General features: G+C 31.0%; 2 protein-coding genes across 2 annotated transcripts; one reads left to right on the top strand and one right to left on the bottom strand.

Moving 5' to 3' along the window:
• The first annotated feature begins 191 nt into the window (after window positions 1-191).
• mbt (serine/threonine-protein kinase PAK mbt) lies at window positions 192-13,883 on the top strand. Its single transcript, XM_065507853.1, has 4 exons — window positions 192-1,539; window positions 5,450-5,570; window positions 9,395-9,666; window positions 12,401-13,883. Exons 1-4 carry the CDS (start codon window positions 307-309, stop codon window positions 12,872-12,874), a joined length of 2,100 nt encoding a protein of 699 aa, XP_065363925.1. The 5' UTR covers window positions 192-306; the 3' UTR covers window positions 12,875-13,883.
• Window positions 13,884-18,196: 4,313 nt separating this feature from the next.
• On the bottom strand, window positions 18,197-23,111 carry LOC135958910 (protein MMS22-like). Its single transcript, XM_065509854.1, has 3 exons — window positions 22,778-23,111; window positions 22,116-22,717; window positions 18,197-20,685 (listed from the first exon to the last, which is right to left on the bottom strand). The coding sequence occupies exons 1-3, from the start codon at window positions 23,077-23,079 to the stop codon at window positions 18,221-18,223; spliced, it is 3,369 nt and encodes a 1,122-aa protein (XP_065365926.1). The 5' UTR covers window positions 23,080-23,111; the 3' UTR covers window positions 18,197-18,220.
• Window positions 23,112-23,382: the final 271 nt, after the last annotated feature.

The raw sequence follows: 23,382 nt of genomic DNA, 5'->3' as shown, positions 1-23,382 counted from the left end.
CAAGACAAAGGCTAATCGAAAAAGTATATTATCTTTTAAAGTTTGCCAAAGTGCCTTCTAAAATTCTTAATAGGTATTCGAAAATGGCAACACTGAACAAATCGCTAGAATTTTTATTAATGGATAAACATTTTTTTTCTCCGTTAAATTGTTTTTAAAGTCGCTAAATTTATCAAGAAAATAGCAAAATTATCATCACTGGAGGCCAATTACGGGAAAAAGTCAACAACTGCAAAACAAGAAAAACGAAGTTTATGTGCAAAAAAGCATTTTATTATTTAAGTTTTATTATATTTTAGTGAAATCATGTTTTCCAAGAAAAAGAAAAAACCTCTAATTTCGATGCCGAGTAATTTCGAACACCGCGTACACACGGGTTTTGACAAACGCGAACAGCGTTATGTGGGGCTTCCATTGCAGTGGGCATCGATTGTAGGCAATAATCAAATATTGAAATCAACAAATCGACCACTTCCATTGGTTGATCCCTCTGAGATTACGCCAACTGAAATTTTGGATTTGAAAACTATAGTACGGCCACACCACAATAACAATAAGGCGGATGCAACATCCTTAAATAGTAGCATAGCTATGCAGTCAGCAGGTGGAGTGGGTGCAGTCGCTAGTGGACCAGGGGGTATTGGCCAACACAATCATGCAATGGCTGCTGACAATGGCAGTGCCACAGTTGGAGCTGGAACGGGAGGTGGCATAGTTCTGCCTAAAACATCTCATGTAGCAAGGTCAAATTCATTGCGCAGCTCAAGTCCGCCCAGAATTAGAAGAGATCTGAGGGGAAACGCAAATGTGCCGCCAGCAGTTCCAGAGGAATCTATATCGCCTAGTACAGTTACCACTATGTCGGGTCATTTAATGAATGCCAATGCCATGACGGGCTTTAAACCAACGCAACAGTTACAACCGAACACTATGTCTGGTGGTGTTGGTCAGGGTGGGGCTGTCGGTCATGGTATGTATGGCTCGCAACCAACACAGAATGGCCTAACTGGAGGTGGGCCTTTAGCGGTACGAACTGATTTTAGTACACAACCTGCAGCTAGTACTCTCCAATTCCGGCAAGGAGCTACACATCTACATGCCCAACAAACTTCACCTGTAGGCTCCATTGCGAGCAATACTCGTTCGACCCATTCACATATATCTTCGCATTCGCACGGACATCACATGAATAACAATAACACAACAAACTTAAACAACTTACCGATATATCCTTCACCACAGGGACAAATGCATGCACCACCAGCTATACCGCCACATGGACAACATCACCATCATCATCAGCAGATGCAACATTTGACGCAGCAACAAACTGCTAAACCATTGGGCGCTGGTGGCAGTGTCGTTATGACAGCTGATCAGAATCAAAATCCACATCATCCACATTTACTTGCAAAAACTGCATCTCGGGCGTCCAGTTCGAGTGGTGGGGCCAGTGGTATTGGGGCAACAAGTGCAACAGGCGGTAGTACAGCAACAGCTGGCCAACCTAAACAAGAACCGCGGTTAACCCATGAACAGGTACATATATTTTTGAATATAACTAAAATGTAGAAAATGCCCAACGGATAGTGTAAGAGCAATCCAAAATATGCATTAATATTCTTTCTAAGATTTAGTTAAATATCCGTTTAATACAATTAATTGTTAATTTACTGTTAGAGGATTTTTTCTCGAAACTACTACTTTTACTACATAGTTTCCCTTTCCCTCATTACCAAAATGTATAGTAATGTTTTTAACCTAAAGTTATACTGTTCGGTTTTTAAAATCCCTCGAATGCGTACATAATGCAATAACAAATTCATAACTTTAAATATTTATACTAATTGCCTGTTTCACTAAATGCAAACCAACATTTTCTTTCTCATTTTATATAGAAAACCACAAGAAATCAAATTTATTTGCTGTTTTTAATATAAAATAAACAAAAAATACGAAAGAAAATGTTCGTTTGCATTTAAATAAATATTTATTAAAAATTTTAATAAAAAATATGTATTCCATAGTAACAAAGAAATCCTGAGATATTAACTTTACTTAGTAAAAAGGAAATAACAATAAAATAAATAGCCCTAATACATTCATACAAACAAAATTGGCTCCCCAGCTGAATAAACATTAAAAATGTAATATTTTAGCAATAATATATAAGAAAATGTAATCGCAATTAGCAGAAGTTCCTGCTTAAACCAAAACCGACGAAAATATACTGTAAAAACCGAAAAATATGCCATTACATTTGAAAAAATATGCACTAAAAAAATCTATATAATTTTTATAGTCATAACTAGGGGCGGATTTTCATGCATTTATTATTGGAAAATATGCGCCTAAAATATGCTTCAAAAAAATCAAAATATGACCTCAAAATTTAAAAAATATGCACTTATATTTTTTAGTGCAGAAACATAAAATAATTAATTATGGAATTCGAAATGTCCAAAAAATACACAACACTGTTGCCAGCAGTTAGAACTCTTTAAATTATACCAGGAATTAAACAAATAAAGTTCTAAAACTATTTTTAAAATAATTTTTCTTCTGAAAAAACAATGGACGATATATTAATTGTAATATCTTGTTATGAATACTTGTTTAAATCCATAATCTTTAGAGCTTCTCTATTTTGATCGTGCTGTAAAGTAGCATCCAACCTTAATATTTATCTCGTAATAACCAAGCAATTAAGCAATTAGTAAATGTATCCCTTATAGAGGGAAATAATATCTGATCACTTGGCTGACTCCAATTTATATATTTTGGGCCATTTAACGTGCTATTTGTAATGCAGAGAGAAGTCAATTGGTTACTTTATACATCCCATGGAATCTAGCATAAAGGCAATTATCACTTTAGTGTCTCTATGTAATCTATAGTGTCTCTAAGTTATCCAAAATCACTAGTTTACGACAGTCTCGTAGAAATTACTGTCAGGAGCGGTAACTGTGTATGTGAATCTTTCGATAACGAAATCTCTTATAAATCGAATTTGCAATTAAAACAAATATGAATGTTTTTCGATACATTTAATGATTTTTTGATACTTAAAAAAACTAAACTTTTTTGAAGAAAAGTGTTTTGAAATGATAATTTTCAATTACTGTTAAAGAAATGAAGAACTTAATGCCAGTTTCTCGATGTCGAAAGAAGTTAGTTAGTAAATGTTATCTACTGCTATTTCTATAATAAATTCGACAAAAAAATGTCGAAATAATGTATTGCCCATTAATGACAAAAAATTATATTTTTATTAAAAATTGGCATAATATGCATATAAATATGCATTTTGAAGTAAAATATAACAAAATATGCATTATCAATAAAATATGCAAAAATATGCACTAACAAATCGATGCCATTTTGCAGCAAAATGTGCGATTCAGATAGATAATTGGTCTACATTGTATTTGGACGTTCGAGAAAAAACATGCATTTGCATATAAATCCGCCACCTGGTCATAACATTATTATTATTATTAAATCAATACAATTTCATAAATAACAAAATTACCTTATTGAACCCATTGCAATTTTTTGATTTTTGTACCCATCATATATACTACACCTATGTATATTTTGATGAAAATAATAAAATGGAAAAACTCACGGGAAATTTTTATTCCTAATTGGGGCTGATAATTTTTCATAAAGTGTAATTTACCCGTTTTGATAAATTTTTTGTCCCTCTGTAAAAAAACATATTTATTTATTAATGCTTTATTTTTATAAAACAAAATTTGTCATTAAATTAAAAATATTTTTGTAAAAGAAGTACCAAAAAGTAGGATCAGTTGGACCCCATTGACATTTTTTTAGAAGGACAACAATTCCATTTAAATTTAATTTCTGAGATATGGGATGCAAAAAAGTAATAGCACTGGGTTTTCGCTCGTGGTACCATCAAAAAGTACCACACTTATTTTTGCATAAATTAAGAATAAGTTGAATTTTTGATGCTAGCTTTATTAGTTCCGGAGATGTAGAGATACCGATTTTACCCGTTTTTACCCATTTCCCCCCTTAAAATTAGAATTTCCTAAAAACCCTTCTTAGTGGTTCTACACATCGGGAGAGGTGCCTATATACAAAATTTCAAGACATATACATTTTCATAAGTTCAGAATTGGTAAAAATGTTTGTATGGGAAAATTTTAAAATCGACCGAATGGACCTATGTAGTGTTTTAGGTGTCTAAAACCATTTTCACCAAATTTCATTTCTGATGAAATCGGTTTGGTGCTCATCGGTTGGATGGTTTCAGAGTCAATAACGGACATAGCACTTTGGTTTAGAAAAGTTTTTTTTTTTTTAATAATTCGGTATCTCGGGAACTATTAGATATATTACGAAATTTCACATGGTTGGAGCTGTGTTGATTTCCACTTTCGAGTTGATTTGCACTTGTTCAGCTATCTAGCGCTAATGGGGGCCAGTGTGTTGCCCCTCAAAATTGGTCACCTCGGGTCTCAATTTTTTTAAGAATCGATTTTAAAATTATGTAGTTTTACCTCACCTATTATAGGCCATAATTTATAATTTTTATTTGCATAAATGAATTTGATGTAAATCAACTCTTAAATTATAAATTAATAAATCATTAATTGTAAAATTTGCAATTTCAAAAAAAAAAATTTATTATTTTTTTAAAAAAAAAAATAAATTTTGAAAAAAAACCGCAATATTTTAAAAAATGATAAATATTTCTTTTTTAAAAAAAATCAAAAATTTTTAAAACATTACAAATTTTATAAAAAATTTACAAATCGTACAAAAAAAATTCTAAATTCATATTCTTTCTATAATTTGTTAAAAATTAATACAAATATGTTATTGTGTGTTATTAAAAGAGAGATTAACCACAATTCATATGTAGCCCCAAGCCATAACAGCGGGAAATGACCTTACTAGAAGCATGAATGGATCTCAAAAGAGACTGAAGTGTGCCAAAACTTGGTAAAATCGATTATAAAGCGATTACAGGCCATTCTAGACAACAAAGGATATACAACTAAATATTTATCGCACACTTTTGAATACCTATTTTACTTTGTCCGATTTTGCGCCAAACGCAAGAAATTGAGTTATTTTGGTTTCAATTATGCAAATTTTAGTTTTTGTTATTTTTATTAGAGATATTGCTATGCTATTTTTTGGTATATCCTCTTATGTTTAGATAGAGCACATTTATATCAGACAAATTCTTGTCCGATTTTGCGATTGAGTCACTGTATTTCAGATGTATTTTTTGTATTATAATTCAATTATCAAGACAGTTAAGTGATTAACTGTAACATGAGCAATGTTAAAAATGTGGTTTTTGCCTGCTAGTTAAATACGAATTTATCATCACACACATATTTTTAACAACAATCTAATTGAGTTTAGTATTGCGACACTATTCATTTAATAATATATTTTTTATTTACAGTTTCGTTCTGCACTACAAATGGTAGTTTCGGCCGGTGATCCACGTGAAAATTTAGACAATTTCATGAAGATAGGTGAAGGCTCAACAGGCACAGTTTGTATTGCCACTGATAAATCAACGGGTAAATTTAAATTAAATTGTCTACTTCTAAACATATACATACTAACTAGTTTGTTCGTTTACCAGCTATTTAGTATTTCCAAAATTGTATTTAATTTTTTAAAGTAAAAATTTCCAAACCTTGTTAAAACTAGCCAGTAAATGAACAGACTTTAACAGCCTGGCCCACGATGTTGAAAGAAAACATAAGCGAAAGAAAATCAGTCACTCACTTTCATTCCAAACAGTGGCCCACTATCTTACGACTTATGTTGTTGTTGTAGAAGCAGTGGTTGCTGAGTTAACAGCCCTTGGCTGAGTGAACTCGGGTCATTCCGGTGCGTAGAACCGGCTGTCGTGGGAATGGACGACTTATCGTTCGCTTTGCTTTACGTTTCAAATCTAATCCAAATAAGTAAGCAAAATAAAATAACCAGAACTATAAATGAATCATTATTAATATTTGAATTAATTCGCGAATCATTCACACAAAAAAATTAATTGAATGAAATTTGAGTCAATTCAAATGAATTTGTTAAAGTGAATTGCAATTCATTTCCAAATCGTTTGAATTGAGTTGATTTTGAATTCGTTTAAATGAATTAGAACAATGAAATCAAAAATGAGTTGCAATCAATCAAATTCAAGAGCAGATCTAGGGGGAATGAAAAATAAAAATTTAAGATATAAAGGATTACTTTTGGGTAGAGATGCTAAACGGGACTGATTTTTAAAAACCCCTGGTTCGGGATTTGGTAATCTAAAATCCTGAAAATTATAAGAAAGAAACGTACATAATTATGTCTTTACAATTGAAAGTAAATTTTTTATTTAGCAATTAATTTTTATTAGACACTAAAAAGCATAAAATACTTGCATGAGTACATTATATAAAAAGAAATAACAATAAAGTATGTACATTAGGCCGGGTCGATTTGTATGGACGATCAAAATGTAAAAAAACGTATAGCAGAAACGCAATCTACGCAAAATTCTATGAAATTAACCCCAAGAAACCATAGGTCTAAAATCAAATCCTATCTTGCGCATTTAGTCTTTTATCTAATAAAAAACTATTAAAAAAATATACAGTGTCGGACAAAACATATTGGACTGAAATAACATTTCATTATTTTGTGCATTTTGTTTTGAAATGTCGAAACAGGATGCGTGAAAATGATTTTAATTTATACTATATATTGTAAAAAAGCAAAAATATTTTGAAAAAATTAAATTTTTATTGCATTTCTTACTTTTATTATATAAAAGAGCTCAAATTGTATAAAAATCATGCGACAAAACATATTGGTTTTTCGACAATGTAATCATAGTAAAGCTGTAAATGTGTCGTTATTATTCTAAAGAGAAAATAATAGTACAACAAATTAATATTGAAGCTCTGGTGTTACATTATTTATTCTGTAGTCGTATAATTACTTTGTTTAGACAAAGGTGGGTGTTTAAGGAAGCGAAAGTGAAATCTTACTTCATTTTCCTCATTTTTAGTGTGAGATCACCGATGGCTGGAAACAAATACAACGTTCACTTTAAAAAGTTAATAATTAAAGATTTTAAAGACGGCCTATCACAAAAAAAAATTTGCGAAAAGTATTCCTTACCAAAATCCACTGTCAGCATTATTATAAAGAAGTTTATAACGTCTGGAAAAGTTAATAATGTCCGCCGCGGGGGCCGAGCAAGTGACGCAGGACTTCATAGTTATCGGGCTGCAAAGAAGCCATTTATTTCGGAAAAGATCCGAAGAGCTCAAATAAAATTTGCAAAGGAGCACATCGATTGGTCAATGCAGAAGTGGAGTACGGTTTTATTTTCAGATTAATCAAAATTCAACTTAAAAAACTCTGATGGCATGAAGAGAATACGCATACCGAAAAATAAACGATTGGATCATAAACACGGAGGCGGTAATGTGATGGTCTGGGGTTGCTTTTCCCGAAATGGTTTAGGGCCCTTACACAAAATAGACGGAATTATGGACAGGTTCATGTATCAAGGAATCCTTGAAAGTGTAATGCTTCATCATGCAGAGTGGAATATGACACTTTTTTTTGGCAATTTCAATAGGACAATGATCCTAAACATACCTCAAGGTATGTAAAATATTGCTTTGAGAAGGAAGGAATTCGTGTTATGAAGTGGCCAGCGCAATCTCCAGACCTCAACCCAATTGGAAACCTTTGTGAAATAGTGAATAAGAGGACCAATAGATAAGGTGTAGGAGGAGATAAAAAAAAAACATTATTTGATGCTTTAAAAGCTGCTTAATTTGCTATAGAAAAAACTACAATAGATAACCTTATTGCTTCTATGCCAAAAAGATGTACAGCCGTCCTTAAAAACAACGGGTATTCAACAAAATATTGATCTCAACGTTTAGTTCAATATGTTTTGTCGCGTGAATTTTTGACAAATTTTGTTTTTTTTTTAATAAATATGTTTAAGTTATGAATAAAATGTAAAAATATCGTTTAGATTTTAATATTAAAAGAATATATTTTGAATTTAAATTCATATATCGTCTTTATTGTATTTAATTGATCATGTTTTTAAGGCTTAACAAAAATTGATCTTCAGTCCAATATGTTTTGTCCGACACTGTATATACTGAAATAGCATTGGATAAAAGACGAAATGCGCAAGATATGATTTGATTTTAGACCTATGGTTTCTTGGGGATAATTTCATAGAATTTTCCGTAGAATGCGTTTCTGCTCGACCCACCCTAATGTAATGGTAAAAAACAGTACCTTAGTTAAAAAAATAGTGTTTATTTTAAATAGCTTCTTAACAATACTATTGCATCTATGGTTTCATCTGTCATTCTGAAACGAATTTTGTTTCCGACATATGCTGCTGCCGAAAAACATCTTTCACATTGGCAAACCCGTTTGCAAATACTTATAACAAATCTGCAAGTATTTTCCTCTTGTTCCTTCAGAAATAAAATGATATATTTCTTTTGCAAGTTGAACATCTACATTATAATTTGGTTTCGTTATTGTTATTTGGGGTTTTTACATTTATTAATAATATCTTTTAGCCTTTTAGCAATCGAAATATTTTCATTTAGTTCGAGCTCTTCATCTGAGATAAAATCAATTTCATTTAAAGAGGATTTAAATTGAGTTTTGTTAGATAACTTACAAAAAAAGGTGAAGAATTGATTTCCCCACTCAAGGAAAACCAAAAATACCGTTTTCCTTTATTAACTATGTTGTAGCAGGAGTTGAGCTTAACAACTTTGCGATATACGGGCATGTAGAATGTCAAAATGAATGAAAAAGGCACACAAAAATGACAATTTCCCCTATTTATTTATGAAAAACGGGATTTGGAAAATCCCGAAAAACCCGGGATTTAAAATTAAAAAATCCCGTGATTTTCGGGAACGGGATTCCCCGTTTGGCATCTCTACTTTTTGGACATCTCGAACAAAAATAAGTAGTCTTTTCGTCAAATTATACTTATTATTCTACTACAAACCAGTACGTATGAGTGATACTATATGTAATTATGTTATACGCATCCGTTTTGTAGTAGATTCTTACACAGACGACAATAAATAAAAAGTGAATGAATTTGATATTTCAGTTCGTACAAATATCAGAAAATGTAAATAGTGAGCCGCAATTTTGTATTGAGTTGCTTACGTTATCGTTCGTATTTGTTTTCTTTCGAACAGCTGTTTGTCGTTTAAAACGACAACGTTCGACATCATGGGCCAGGCCGTTAATCTCTAATTAAAACAAAGAAGAAGGGACCTTAAAAATCTTATTCAGGAAAGTCTATATACTAATTTAATTTTAACTCTGTTATTTTGTTAAGGCCGACAAGTTGCGGTTAAAAAAATGGATTTACGAAAACAACAACGCCGTGAGCTACTGTTCAATGAGGTTGTTATCATGCGAGACTATCACCACCCCAATATTGTGGAAACATATTCAAGTTTTCTGGTCAACGATGAACTTTGGGTAGTTATGGAGTATTTGGAAGGCGGTGCCCTAACCGATATCGTAACACATTCTCGCATGGATGAGGAACAAATTGCAACAGTGTGCAAACAATGTTTAAAGGCATTAGCTTATTTACATTCACAGGTGCGTGACATGAATTTGAAAGTTGATACTTTTAAATTTTATTATTATTAGTTTTATTGTAGCTAAAATTTGTTTTATTTTCTTTTATGAAGAAACTTTTTTTTTTCTTTATTTTTCTTTATCGTTTAGCTTCTTAGTTAGTTTTGCAAATTTTAATTGTTTGTATGTAAAGGCGTGGTACATTAGGGTGGCCCTTAATAAACGAAAGTTGGATTTTGGCCATTCTCACCCCCCAGTTTGGTGAACATTAGTAAAAAAATCATCCTGTAAAAATATTAGGTAAATCGGTTGGGATTAAGACGTGCCGTGCCGCAAGACCTCTGAAGTTTTGAGATGCATTTACAAGGGGAAAAATGCATTTTTTTCAGTTTTTGTAAAAATTTTGCCATTACAAAATGAATTTTGCCATTTAATTTAAAAGAATAGAAATGTGGACGTAATTTTCGTAATGAGATATAAAAACATAAATTGGTCAAAAAATGTTAAAGTTATTAAAAATTCGCCTGGCCATTAACGTGTCTCAGGCAACTAGAACAATAAATGTAGGAACAAAATTAACATATTTTGAGAAATATTAAAATGAAAGCTCATTTTTACTTAAAATATATCCATATTTACTTGTATATGAGTTTTTGTCTTCGTAGGATACCGTTAACTTATTCGCAGGTATGACCAAAAAAATAACTTTTTTTAACGGCAGTTTCAAAACTCAATTTTTAAATTTTTAAAAATTTTGTTAAACACATTTCAGAATTGTTTGATCCTCTCATTGGGATTTGTAGAGAATATAATAGGGAATAAAAATGTGAAAAAATTATGAAAATATCTCTTATAGTTTTTCCGTACCTGCGATTTAAATTTTTAAATTTTCGAGATAACCCAATTATTTGGCCATTTTTTGCGAATGAGCTCTATTTGCTTACAGTTATGAATTATAAGTAAACTTAAGAAACTTAAGTAAAATATAATATAAACTCTAGGGTTTATGATAACAGCACACGGATGGAAATTAACCCTTAATGGTACTTGGGGTTAAAATTACCCCAAACTTTTAAAATCATAATTTTTTTTTATGGTTTTAGAAGTTTGGGGTCATTTGAACCCCAAGTGCTATATAGAGTTAATTTTAATTAGTCTGCTGTTTTTGTAAATACTAGGCTTTGTGTTATATTTTTGTTAAGTTTCATCAAAATTGGCCCAAAAATATACATTCGCTTTCTTTCCAAGAGAAATTCAAAATATTGAAAAATTTGACCTTTGATCTTCACGATTTAAGGTTTACGTTTTCCAATTTTAGTAAAACTTTCAGAGTATATTTAAAATTACCTGGACTATAATATTCTGAATAGCTTTTACTTAAAAATCATAACAGTATGGAAATAGCTCATTTATTGTTCTAGTTGCCTGAGACACGTTAATGGCCTGGCGAATTTTTAATAACCGTAACATTTTTTGACCAATTTATGTTTTTATATCTCATTAGAACGAAAATTACGTACACATTTCTATTCTTTTAAATTAAATGGCAAAATTCATTTTGTAATGACAAAATTTTTACAAAAACTGAAAAAAAATCATTTTTCCTCTCAAGTGCATCTCAAAACTTCAGAGGGCTTGTCTTAACCCCAACCGATTTACCTAAAATTTTTTCAAGATGATTTTTTTACTAGTGTTCACCAAACTGGGGGGTGAGAATGGGCAAAATTCAACATTCGTTTATTAAGGGCCACCCTAGTGGTACATACATTTGTATCTATGTAGATTTGTCTAGAATAGTATGTTATAGAGAAAACTATCATTTACAACGTTGTGGCAAATATTTAACAAAAAAATACTTGACACATTTATCTTCATCAAAATGCATAACAATTTTAAATTAACCAAAAAAAATGAGTAATTTAAACAGTTATTCCACAAATTTATTAGAATTGTTTAAAATCTGATTTGTGGACATATGTATAGTTATTAGCCATTTTTATTATTTCACTGTTTTAACATGCGACATTGAATTGGTCAACAAAATTTTAAATATAACTGCAGTTTAAAGTCTACTTTTAATTTCAAGATCATGATATAAGTTACAGTTATATGAATTTTATTGTCATTGTCGATATCCCAAGAAAATCCACTGTCTCCAAACAAAATTGGCTCATTGATTTATCAAAAAAAAAAAAAAAAAAAATAATAAATGATAGCTAATAATATTTTGAAAATAATGTGCTGTTTTTCTACAGCGGACGAGTACTTTGAGTGGAAATTTACATAAGACTTCTTTTATACAAAATTATTTGGAAGTGAAAAATTTCTTTCATTAAAAATGAATGTGCTTTGAGTGGAAATTTAACATGTGTTTTGTTATTGTAACAAAAACAAAATACATGTAAAACGTCCACTCAAAGCACTCGTTCTCTATAGAAAAACAGCACATAAATACATAATAAATTATGAAAATTTTGTTTTAATAAATCCTCAATTACAAAGACTTATGGCATAGAAAAAAGTATGATAAATAGTATGATTTGATTTCATTGATTTCAATTCATAACATTTCTAAATAATTTCTTAAATAGTCCGATTTGTTCATATTTTTTGTTTCAAAAAAATCTAGAAAAAAAAATATTTGTGTGTAGTTGTTTTAACAACAATTATAATTGTTTAATATTAAAAAGCTCTAAAACACGCTATTTTATAGCCACGAGTGAAATTCTCTATTAATACTTTTTGTTTATTATAGGGCGTTATACATCGTGACATTAAATCGGATTCAATTCTGCTGGCAGCAGATGGGCGTGTTAAACTGTCCGATTTTGGCTTTTGTGCACAAGTGTCACAGGAGTTGCCAAAACGTAAATCCTTAGTTGGAACACCATATTGGATGTCACCGGAAGTTATATCGCGTTTACCATATGGGCCGGAAGTTGATATATGGTCACTTGGCATAATGGTTATTGAAATGGTCGATGGAGAGCCACCATTCTTTAATGAACCACCATTACAGGCAATGCGACGTATACGCGACATGCAACCACCAAATTTGAAAAATGCTCACAAAGTATCACCGCGGTTGCAATCTTTTCTGGATCGTATGTTAGTGCGTGATCCAGCACAAAGAGCAACTGCAGCTGAATTATTGGTTCATCCTTTCTTAAGACAGGCCGGACCACCTTCATTGTTGGTACCGCTAATGCGTAATTCAAGGCAACATTGATTTGCTTATTTTTTATAATTACATTTTATCTACACTTCATTTTATGGCAAGTTTTGTTTTAAATCTAATACATTTTCCATATCGTCAAACCCTTCCGTCCCTTTTCCCTTAAAAAAAAAACATTCCCCTTTTACAAAAAGTATTTTTCTCATTGAAAATTAAATGTATTCATTTTGGCAGTATGTACTACTCTTATAAATAATAATTATAATAATAATATGTACTCGTATTAAACAATTATCGATTTTACACGAATTATTATCTATTTTTGTTTTACTTATTTTATTATACATATACATACATATATATTTTTTAATTATTTTTATTTATGATTTTATTTGGCATTTATTTTGTTTAGTTCTTAATTTATATAAGCATATAATATGTGTGTGTGTATTTTTTTATTATTATTTCCTTTATTAAGTGCCGTTAAGAAATGATTAAAGTCAAATATATAAAAACCAATCACATATACATACATACAATATACTATAATAAAATATTTTAAATAGAATCCAATAACAATAACATACTTTTAAAAAAATAAGTATGAAACAAGCATCCTTTTGAAATAGAGTGCCTTTATGTTTGTGACTTCTAAATACCAGATACATACATATGTATTTACATAACACAACAACGAATAAGTCTTTTTTAATGTTTAAAAACAATCGTAAGAATCTTAATTTTCATACATTCCTCGAATATATTGTAAAAGAACTTGTTTTATTGAAAAGTTTACATTTACATAAACATACAATCATTTCGTTTTTTTTTTGTTTAGATTTACAAAATTTAATTGTGTATCTTTGAATAATGTTTTACAAACATTCCTATTGAGCCTGTGAACACTTTTAGAGAATCGGCTTTAAAAATTTGTTATATATCGCTTAAATCAAGTCAATTATTGAAATTCTTATGTATTGTTATGTTCTTTATTTAAGAATTTAATTATTCTACATATACATATAAAAAATAAAGTTTAAGATTTTATTAACCCTTATATAAATTTGATTTTTATTTATTTATTTATAGCACCATTATTTATTCGTTAGCTTGAAGTGCCTTGCGGTTCTGTTTGTGGTTTAGCCGTCTAATTTTTTTTCTTTAAATACAAAGACTATTATCGAATGCTTTTCGTTTCGGAGATAACGTCTATCATCGAATATGCTAATTTAAATAATGAAATATTCATGTGAGATCCAACAAAATAAAGGGTATTTCATTAAGTACTACCTTTTTTAAATTTAAATTAAACAAAGTGTAAGATATATACAGTGGCTCCAACGCATAATCGCACAAGATAGACAAATCTAATGTAAATATGCTCTAAACATCAAAATAATGCATCAAAAAAATAGTTTTTTTTTGCTTATAATTACACTCCACGTTCCAATATATCTAAAAATAACAAAAATTAAAGTTTGCATAACTAAAACTGTAAATTTTTGCAGAAAAACCAAAATAACTAAATTTCTTGAGTTCAACACATAATCGGACAAAGTAAAATAGGTATTCCAAAGTGTCCGATCAATATTTGGGTCTCAGTTACCTATCTAGTTGTCATCTATGGTTTAGGAAATACATACATTTTTATTTTCGGAATACAAAATTTTATTGCAGATAAAGCTAATAGTGTCAAATTTCAACACTCTTGAAAGATCAGACAAATATTTCAAAGCATCCACCAAAATTATTATATGTACTCAAAAGAAACATAATTGGGGGATTCAAACGGTCTCCTATTAGGTCGTATTGTCATAATGTCATAAAATATTTTTTTAGTTTAAATACATTTTTGTTGGGTTTCAAACAAAAAGTTATAAACTAATAAGACTTGTAGAACTATGTATGTTTATTGGTTTGTCATAAAATAACACTTTTTTTTTTGCAGCACAACAAGAATTTGTTTAAACTAAAAAAATATTTACGACATTATGACAATACGACCTAATAGCAGACCGTTTGAATCCCCCAATTGTTACGAAATTGTATTTGAATTCAAATATAACGATTTTAACGGCATAATGCTTTCAAACAGCAGTACCTCTCAAACTGTAACAAATCTGTGGGCATTATTAACATTGAATAAAAGCTTTGAGTTGAACGTTGTTTGTAAGTATGGCAACACTAAACGATTAATATCGAAAGCTCTAAAATTCGAATATTCTAGTTTGAAGATCAATGTAGAAATATAGCTTTCTAGATGGTAATGCAGTGCATATAAATTGGCCGTGAGAACACCAAACGAGTGAGTTTATCAGATGCACTGTTCGAGTAAACATCAACGCTGTGCCTTAAAGTGTGCTGTATTTCCAGTGAATTCTTGTACATTATAAAGTGTGTGTGTGTGTATTAGAACACATAGTGACAATTTAAATTGTTGTTGTTGTTGTTGTACATTTTAAATAAATAAAGAGTTGTTACAATTTTTAAACTACTAAACGGCATTTATTGCAATCAATAGTATCCGGTTTATTTAAAGGAAATAAACCAACGTTTTGAAAAAGTTAAAACGTAACAATATGTTAACGTAGATGACTTTCATGTTAAAAAATATGTAATGTATGAAATGAGGAAATAAAAACCGCGATATGTCGAAAAATTAATTTTACTCCAAATGTCACCTATTGATGAATCACGATTGATGCTATGGTAAACATCTCATAACTAATTATTTTCTCGATTTTTTGTAATTAATTGTACATAATTAAGTTAAATGTTGTAGATGACTTTTTAAAATTTTGTCACGACTTAATTTTTTAAATAGAACATTATGACATGATAGGATACCTTGTGGATCCACCAAATACATATATCGTATAAGATGATAATATTGCAGTTCATGGTGTTGGCAGTGTGATGGTTTGGGGTACTGTCGCTGCTTCTGGAGTGGGAAAGTTAGTGTTTATTGAGGATAATATGGATCATTATCAGTTCAAATCCATTTTGGAACAAAATTTGAGAGCATCCGTTGATATTGTTACGTTTTAAGCTTTTCAAAACGCTGGTTTATTTCCTTTAAATAAACCGGATACTTTTGATTGCAAATAAAAGCCGTTTAGTAGTTTGAAAATTGTAACAACTCTTTATTTCTTTAAAATGTACAACAACAACAGAATTAAATAGCCACTCAATGTTTTTTATACACGTTTATAAATTCTCAGAATTACAGACACAATTTATAATGTACACGAATTTACTTTGAAAACACAACACACTTTAAGGCACTTATATGATGTTTATTCGAAAAGCGTCTCTGATAAACTCAACTCACGACTGCAACCTCTGCCACTATTTATAACACTGCATTTCCATCTAGAAAGCTCTTTAACTGTCAAAGTTCGAATATTCTAGATCATACGCCATCTGTGGTGGACTTTCTACAATGTTCTTTAACTGAATATTCGAATACAGCGTTGCCAACTTACGATCAAATCAACTGAAAGCTTTTATTTAACAATGCCCATAGATATGTTACAGTCTGCCATTACAGCACTGTTATTTGAAAGCATTATGCTACTTTTAAATCAGCCGTTAAAATCGTTATATTTGAATTCAAGTACAATTTCGTAACAATATTTTAACTCTTGGTTAAAGTTGTATTTTTCAGCAAAATAACGATTTGAAACATTTGTCTCAAATTGTCAAAGATTGGCTACTCTACCATGCCCCATGACAATTGTACACACCACCTCAAAGCCCGGACTTAAATGTTATTGAGCACGTGTGGGAAATCTTACAACGGAAGATCCGAAAACATCTTATTACTTGTGCACCAATGTTAAAGTAGAACCTTCCAGAAGAATGGCAAAATATAACGTCCGCAGAAGTGGAAAATTTAGTTGCGTCGATGCCCAGACGCTTGTGAAAATGTGTATTCGCTAACAAATGTTTATTTAGTGTACAGATCGTATGTAGACTTTTGTCAACATATTTTTTTAATTTTTTGTGAATAAAAGTTAAATTAATTATAAATTTAGCGATATTTTTTTGTTATATTACTAAAAATGCATTTGAAATAAAACTGCATCATTACTTTTACTTATTATGGTTTAGAAGTCCGCGAGTTACGAAAATAATGGTCGTATGTAGACTTTTGTCGGTCACTGTATATAACATGTTTACTAGGGTGACAGATTTTAGATTTCAAAGAGTGCCGTGTGGAATATTGTGACACTATGTCTTAAAGTTAAGTGCTGAAAATTTGTGCCAAATCGGACAACGATTTCGGGACGAGCATCAAGGTCAACGGTCAGATATATGCACAATTTTACTATTTATATGAAATAAATTTGTGAAACTTCTTAACATTCTTCATTATTTTAAGTATGTAGATTTATTTATATTAATGAAAATTACAGTAAAAAAAATCTTTTGGAGATAACTCTATATCTACTTTGGGTCAAAATGATCCACAAAATGTATTATCGCAAAAATTAAAATTTTTCAGTTTTTGTAAAAATTTTGCTACTAAATAATTACTTTTGCAATTGAATGTGTACGTAATTGTCGTTCTAATGAGATATAAAAAACAAAAATTGGTTGAAAAATGTTAAAGTTATTAAAAATTCCCCAGGCCATTAACGCGTCTCAGGCCACAAGAACAAGAAATGTAGGAACAAAATTAACATATTTTGAGAAATATTAAAATAAAAGCTTATTTTCACTTAAAATATATCCATATTTACTTGTATGTACATATATGAGTTTTTGTCTTCGTAGGATACCGTTACCTATTCGCAGGTATGACCGAAAAAATTAAACGAGCTCAATTTCCTTACTGTTATAAATTTCGAGAAAATCCAGAAAGTTAAGGAGTTTCACAAATTTATTTCATAATAGTAAAATTTTGCATATCTCCTAATCTATAAGAGATAATTTATAGCTACGACGAGGTTTTTTATAGTGCTCGACAAGGAGATTCTTTATATGTAATTTTTTTAAATCGGAACCCAAACGAATGAATAGGATCGTTTTCAAAATGTAACATACCCGAGGTGTCCTACTTTGTGGACCCCTGGAAGCGCATCTGGAGGTCCAAATTCAAAACTTAAACTTATTTCCCACTGGAATGTATTGCTTTCTCCGCTAACACCAAATAATTCGTTTCAGAGCAGTATAGTTCCTTTTTGAAATGCGGTATTTTCAACCTGACATTGTAGATACAATAGTGTAGTGGTGTACAAAATTGGCACACAATTTATTTCATTTCTAAGAGAGCATATAATCCAAAAGATTAATAAAAACAAACGATTTCTTAAAATACTATGTACTTATAAATTTATTAATTACAAAAAAGTTTACAAATTAATTTTTTTTAGTAAAAAAAAACAACAAAAACATTTACACTTTCTTTTGCTTAGCTAATTTAATACTCTGTTGCAACTTACTTAAACAACTGCGAATTCGATTATCTTCGCCAGCACCACGTTTTGCCTCAACAACACGAATTTCATCGACTAAAAATGGCATTATGTCATCAATTAATTCATAGGAAATGGAACACAGTTTCATTAGAAGTTCAAAAAAGAAAAACGTATAGAATGATAAATGTTTTTTGGTTAAAACGCGTAAATGTTCCCTGAACAATTCCTTTGATGCATTTGATTTCTTAAAAACGGGACTATGGATTAGGCGTTTAAATAAATCCAATAGTAGAGCGCGACTGGGTACAATTTCGTCAACCATCATTATATGCTCCAAGGTGAATAAAGAACTTCCCTTCATAAATGTTAGCAAACGTGCTGCGGAATTTTCATCATCGTGCTTTGAGGAAATCGATTCAACAACTTCTTGATATATGGTAATGACTAAACATGCATTTGCATCGGCTTGTCGCCGTTGGGTCGACAAGAACAGATTTGTTAGTTTCTCAAAAACAAACAGAGACAAATCGTGGTTATCACTCTGTAGGCAGTTAATGAATGGTCGTGCAACTTGTTTGGCATTTGGAGAAATTTTGAAATGTGGTGTCCATTTTTGTATGAGATCCGTTAATGTTTTGTTTAAATATGCATCAGACTTGAAATTTAAACGTCCAATGCCTTGCACAACCACAGGCCATATTTTATGTATGAGTTGGGCCAGTTTGCCTTCTGGCGGTTTTCCCATTTGTATAGTTGTGGGTAAAATGTAACGTGTTATTGCTATGTGAAAGAAACATGTTATCTTCGATTTGGCATAAACTATGTGAGGACAATTAAATATGACAATAGCTAAAAAGCTGTAAAAACGAAAGATCAATTCAGATTTCTCCGTTTTAAAATCTGGATTTAGCCATTTGTCGAAGTTGCGTATATACGAATTGAAGTTATTTGATATTGTATTACGTTGATCATAATCGGCGGTGTTATCGTATTTTTTACCAACTGCTGCAATAAAAATGCATAAGGGCTCCTTGGCTTGAAGTAACTCATCGGCATCAGTATTCGTCATTGCGATAAATTCGGGCAATTTCACAACGATTTTAGTAAGTTTAGCGACATCTTCATTGCTTGCTGTCAACACCACCAGACTCTTGAGCCAAATTTGCATTATGGTAGTGTGATCGACAAGAGTATGACGATTAGATTCGAGTATTTTGAGTAAAAATTGAGGTACCGCTTGGCGATTTGCAGGCTGATGTTCCGTAAAGTAGTTGAACAGTCTTTGAAAACTTTGTACATCTGTTATCGCAAACGAATGCGTGCAGAAATCAGCAGCCAACGTAGGCAGCCAATGGCTGAAATTATTGAGATACTGTTGCTTGATAAACGGTAGTATGGTGTTATTTAGAGCCTTCAACAGCTCATTATTTGAGTCCAAGAATTGTTCTGTACTTTGAACTTTAACAAATATTAAGTGTATGGCTTCCAATGTTCTTTCTTGCTCCACCGGTGTACAATTGTTAAGGAAGTTGGGTATCCAAGAACCAACTAAGATGTGTTCTCCTCTTTGAAAATTATCGGCTTTATCAAATATATCCAAGAGTGTGTCAGCGATGATCTTGGATACCGAAAGATCATAACGTATGGCCGATAATTGTTGAAAAAGTTTCGTTGCATAATCCGTTAAATCGTATTGATGTTCGGCATATAGGATCCATAAAGCCATGTGACCTTTTGCCACAGCCACCTGCTTCGGGCCAGTCACTTTTTCAAATGCAATAGACAATAGTTTGTCTCGCAATTTTGCCGACAAGTCACTAAAATCACCACAAAGTGATAATACTAGAAATAGTTCAATCAAATGATGTATACCTGTTTCATTCAGCGTTAGAAATTTTTGTGCGCTAAATTTTGTGTAGATCCGACCAAGCAGTTTAAGGGCCTGATGATTGGCATTACATGACATTAATCTCTCCAAACATTTTCCCATTAATAAGATGAAAAGTGTATAACTACTTAGATTAGCATCTGGATGTTTATTTAAAAGATTTCGGTATTTATCAACATATGCCCGTCCACTATTACATGATACGGCCAAATTGCTGGGTGCTGTTCCCGCAATATAAAATGACGAGTTCAATTTCTTGTGAAAATGTTCCCACATTATCATGGGAATGTTTACTTTGGGTTGCCACCACTGCAGCAAAGTTGGTGTTAGTAGTGCAATAAATACTCGCAGTTGATCTTCATTGGGATTGTTATTCAGAAATTGTTGAGTTGTACGCTCGCAAAATTCAAAATTTTCTACATCCTCTCCAGTAGCTCTGGAATAGTTCGGCCCTTCATATTGACCATTAGAGCGAAAGCCGTGTAAACGAACTAAAGCTTGTAACATCCAGTTCGAAAATTCACAGTAACTAAGTGTTGTTAGAGAAAAATCATCTAAGGGGATACAGAAAACAATGAATTACTTAATGAAGAATTCGTAACTAGTATGGTATTTACTAGAGCCCTGCATGAGTGACTTAAATTATATTTTAAAACAATTAATTAATTTTATAGCGAGATTACAAATAAAACGCATTATTGTTTACATGTATATTTTATTAATGTAACTCATGTAATAATTATATTTAAATGTTATTCAGAGATGTAAACAAAACTACTGTAAAGTGAATAAAGTGAAAAATGTGTAAAATGTTTATAATTATATATTAGCACTGAGAGCATCTATTACTTGTGAAACTGTGTATTTTTTGTGATTCATGTGTAAAAAAATAATTTGATTTACCGCAATATCATTTGAGGCAATGGAGCATATTTTTTTCAGAAATTACGTTACGGGCACAAGAGAAAATCCGTTCTGATGGTGCGTACACTTTGTAAATAATATTAAAAACAAAAAATGAGTTGAGTGCGTGACAAATAGAGTCACTCCTGCAGGGCTCTAGTATTTATGTTTGAAAATTTTTAAAATTGTTTGTAACTAAAAAAATATTTGTATTTTTTCCACATCGAGGGACTATATCCGAAACCCCCTATCTTTGATTTTCACGAAAATTACTTTTTGATGGTAAAATGTTCAGTAAAACAGCCCTCATCTATGGTGTGAATTTCATAACCAACATATTTTTTTTTGCTGTTTTATTTGAATTTTTGTTATTTCTCTATCTTATACAATTAATTTTTTTCATTGATATTTATCGCTATGAAATGTAATATGATGCAGAGTGGGATACTCCATCATTGTAAACATGGCTTAAACCCCAATAAGCATTTTTACTGGAATTCAAGTTGAAAGCTAGTTTAATTTAAGCCATGAATTATAGTCAAGCTATTGAATTACACTTGTATTACACTTTATTTCAATAGCATTCTCCAGTAAAAAGGAAACATAAATTCAAGCTATACGTTTTTTGTTTGAAAAATATTAAATTTGTTCAAATATTTTTCAAGTTTAAAATGAGTTTCATTTGCATTCAAGTCAAATTCCAACAAAATAGTGCTTATTGGGAATGTTATGAATGAAATCAAATCATATTATTTATGTTAAAACTTTTGTCTGTGTTACAAAATAAAATTGATTGTATTTTTGTTTGAACATTTTTCAAATACTTGCTACTTTTTGGATTTACACTACAATACATTTTGAAATTTTGATTTGTATTAATACAAAGTATTGTAGTGGAAACCCCCTTCTTCTAAAGTTCTAAACCGCCGTTAACAATATCCCACAAGTAATAAGAGCTGTCATATTTTTGTGTAGAAGAGTATGGGATCGTCATTTTTTGGGCATATGAATGAATTTTCATTTTATTTTCTCTTCGTAAAGTCGTAGCGTCTAAAGCTACCATATACGAAAATCTACTTACCCATTTTAGTTTTTATTCTCTCCATAGCTTTGTTAAATAATGACCAAAATGTAATGTTTTCTTCTTCCGTTTGTCCCTTCAATGACCACTTTTGCAAGGCCAATTGTAAAAGTAACCACATTTCTTTAACACAAGTACATGGAAATGGCGACGAAAATAATAATTCAGCATTTCGTTTCTTAACATAAACAAATATCGAACAGATTACCAAATCATTTACAAGCCGTTCAAATTGATTTACAAGGGAATTGTGGGATTTTGAAGAATTATCCAATCCATATTTATACAAAATGCATAAATCTAAAAATTTCCACTCGAGAATACCATGTAGTAAATGATATGTTGGTAGATTGCATTCGTTACCCTTACAACTGTTTGCAAAGTACACAAGCTTCCAAGTCCCTGTTTGTATACAATTATTCAGAAGTGTTCGAAGACGAGTCAGATGTGGCTTAAGGAAAATCCATTCATCTGCAATGGTAGTTTGAAGAACGACATGTAGTAATAGAGTAATTTGGCGACGTCTGCGATAAAGTGATATTTCGTCAGATACTGTTGCCAAAGAGCCATGAACACTAGCTATTAAATACTGTACATTTGTGCTGTAAAGAAATATGACTATTGTTTTTCACTCATTACAAATTGCATGTTGTACTACTTACCAAGCCTCACCAAAAACAAAACTTGTTACTGTATTTCCCCTTAGTTGATGTCTTTGAAATTCATAAGAACTTAATGTTACCTCTTCAATTGCTTTATTTCTATTTGCCAAATTAAAATGCAAAAATGCATTTTTAATAAAACCTTCCAAAGAAAATTCGGCATTTAATGAATCATCTCCCTGACATTGGAGTTCTGGTATAATGTCGTTGATTAAGGCATCGTTGGGAGCTTGTGTTGGTTCAATATTGAGTGCGGACAGTATATCGTCATCTTCATCGGGTTCAAATAAATCAAAATCCATATTAAATTACAATTAGCTGAATAATAAATTTAAAAATTAGTTTAAACAACAAAAATGAAAACATAAACAAAATTTTAAAACAGCTGACTAAACATTTTCGCGCTATTGCGTTGTACGTTCAGTGTTAGACTAAATCGTTAGCATATATTACCGGACTTTCAGAAATTGAAAATATATTGAAATAATATTGTTTAAATAGTTTATGGATAATCAGTTAATGGAGGCTTGGAGGTTATCCCATAAACCTCGCATCTTATCGAAAATTGGTTTTTTTATATTTGGGTTGAAATCTTCTAGAAACAA

This window comes from Calliphora vicina, chromosome 4 (genome assembly GCF_958450345.1).
Source record: "Calliphora vicina chromosome 4, idCalVici1.1, whole genome shotgun sequence".
Taxonomy (NCBI): Eukaryota; Metazoa; Arthropoda; class Insecta; order Diptera; family Calliphoridae; genus Calliphora; species Calliphora vicina.
Note: the sequence above shows the minus strand (reverse complement) of the source record. Positions and strands in the feature narration are given on the sequence as shown.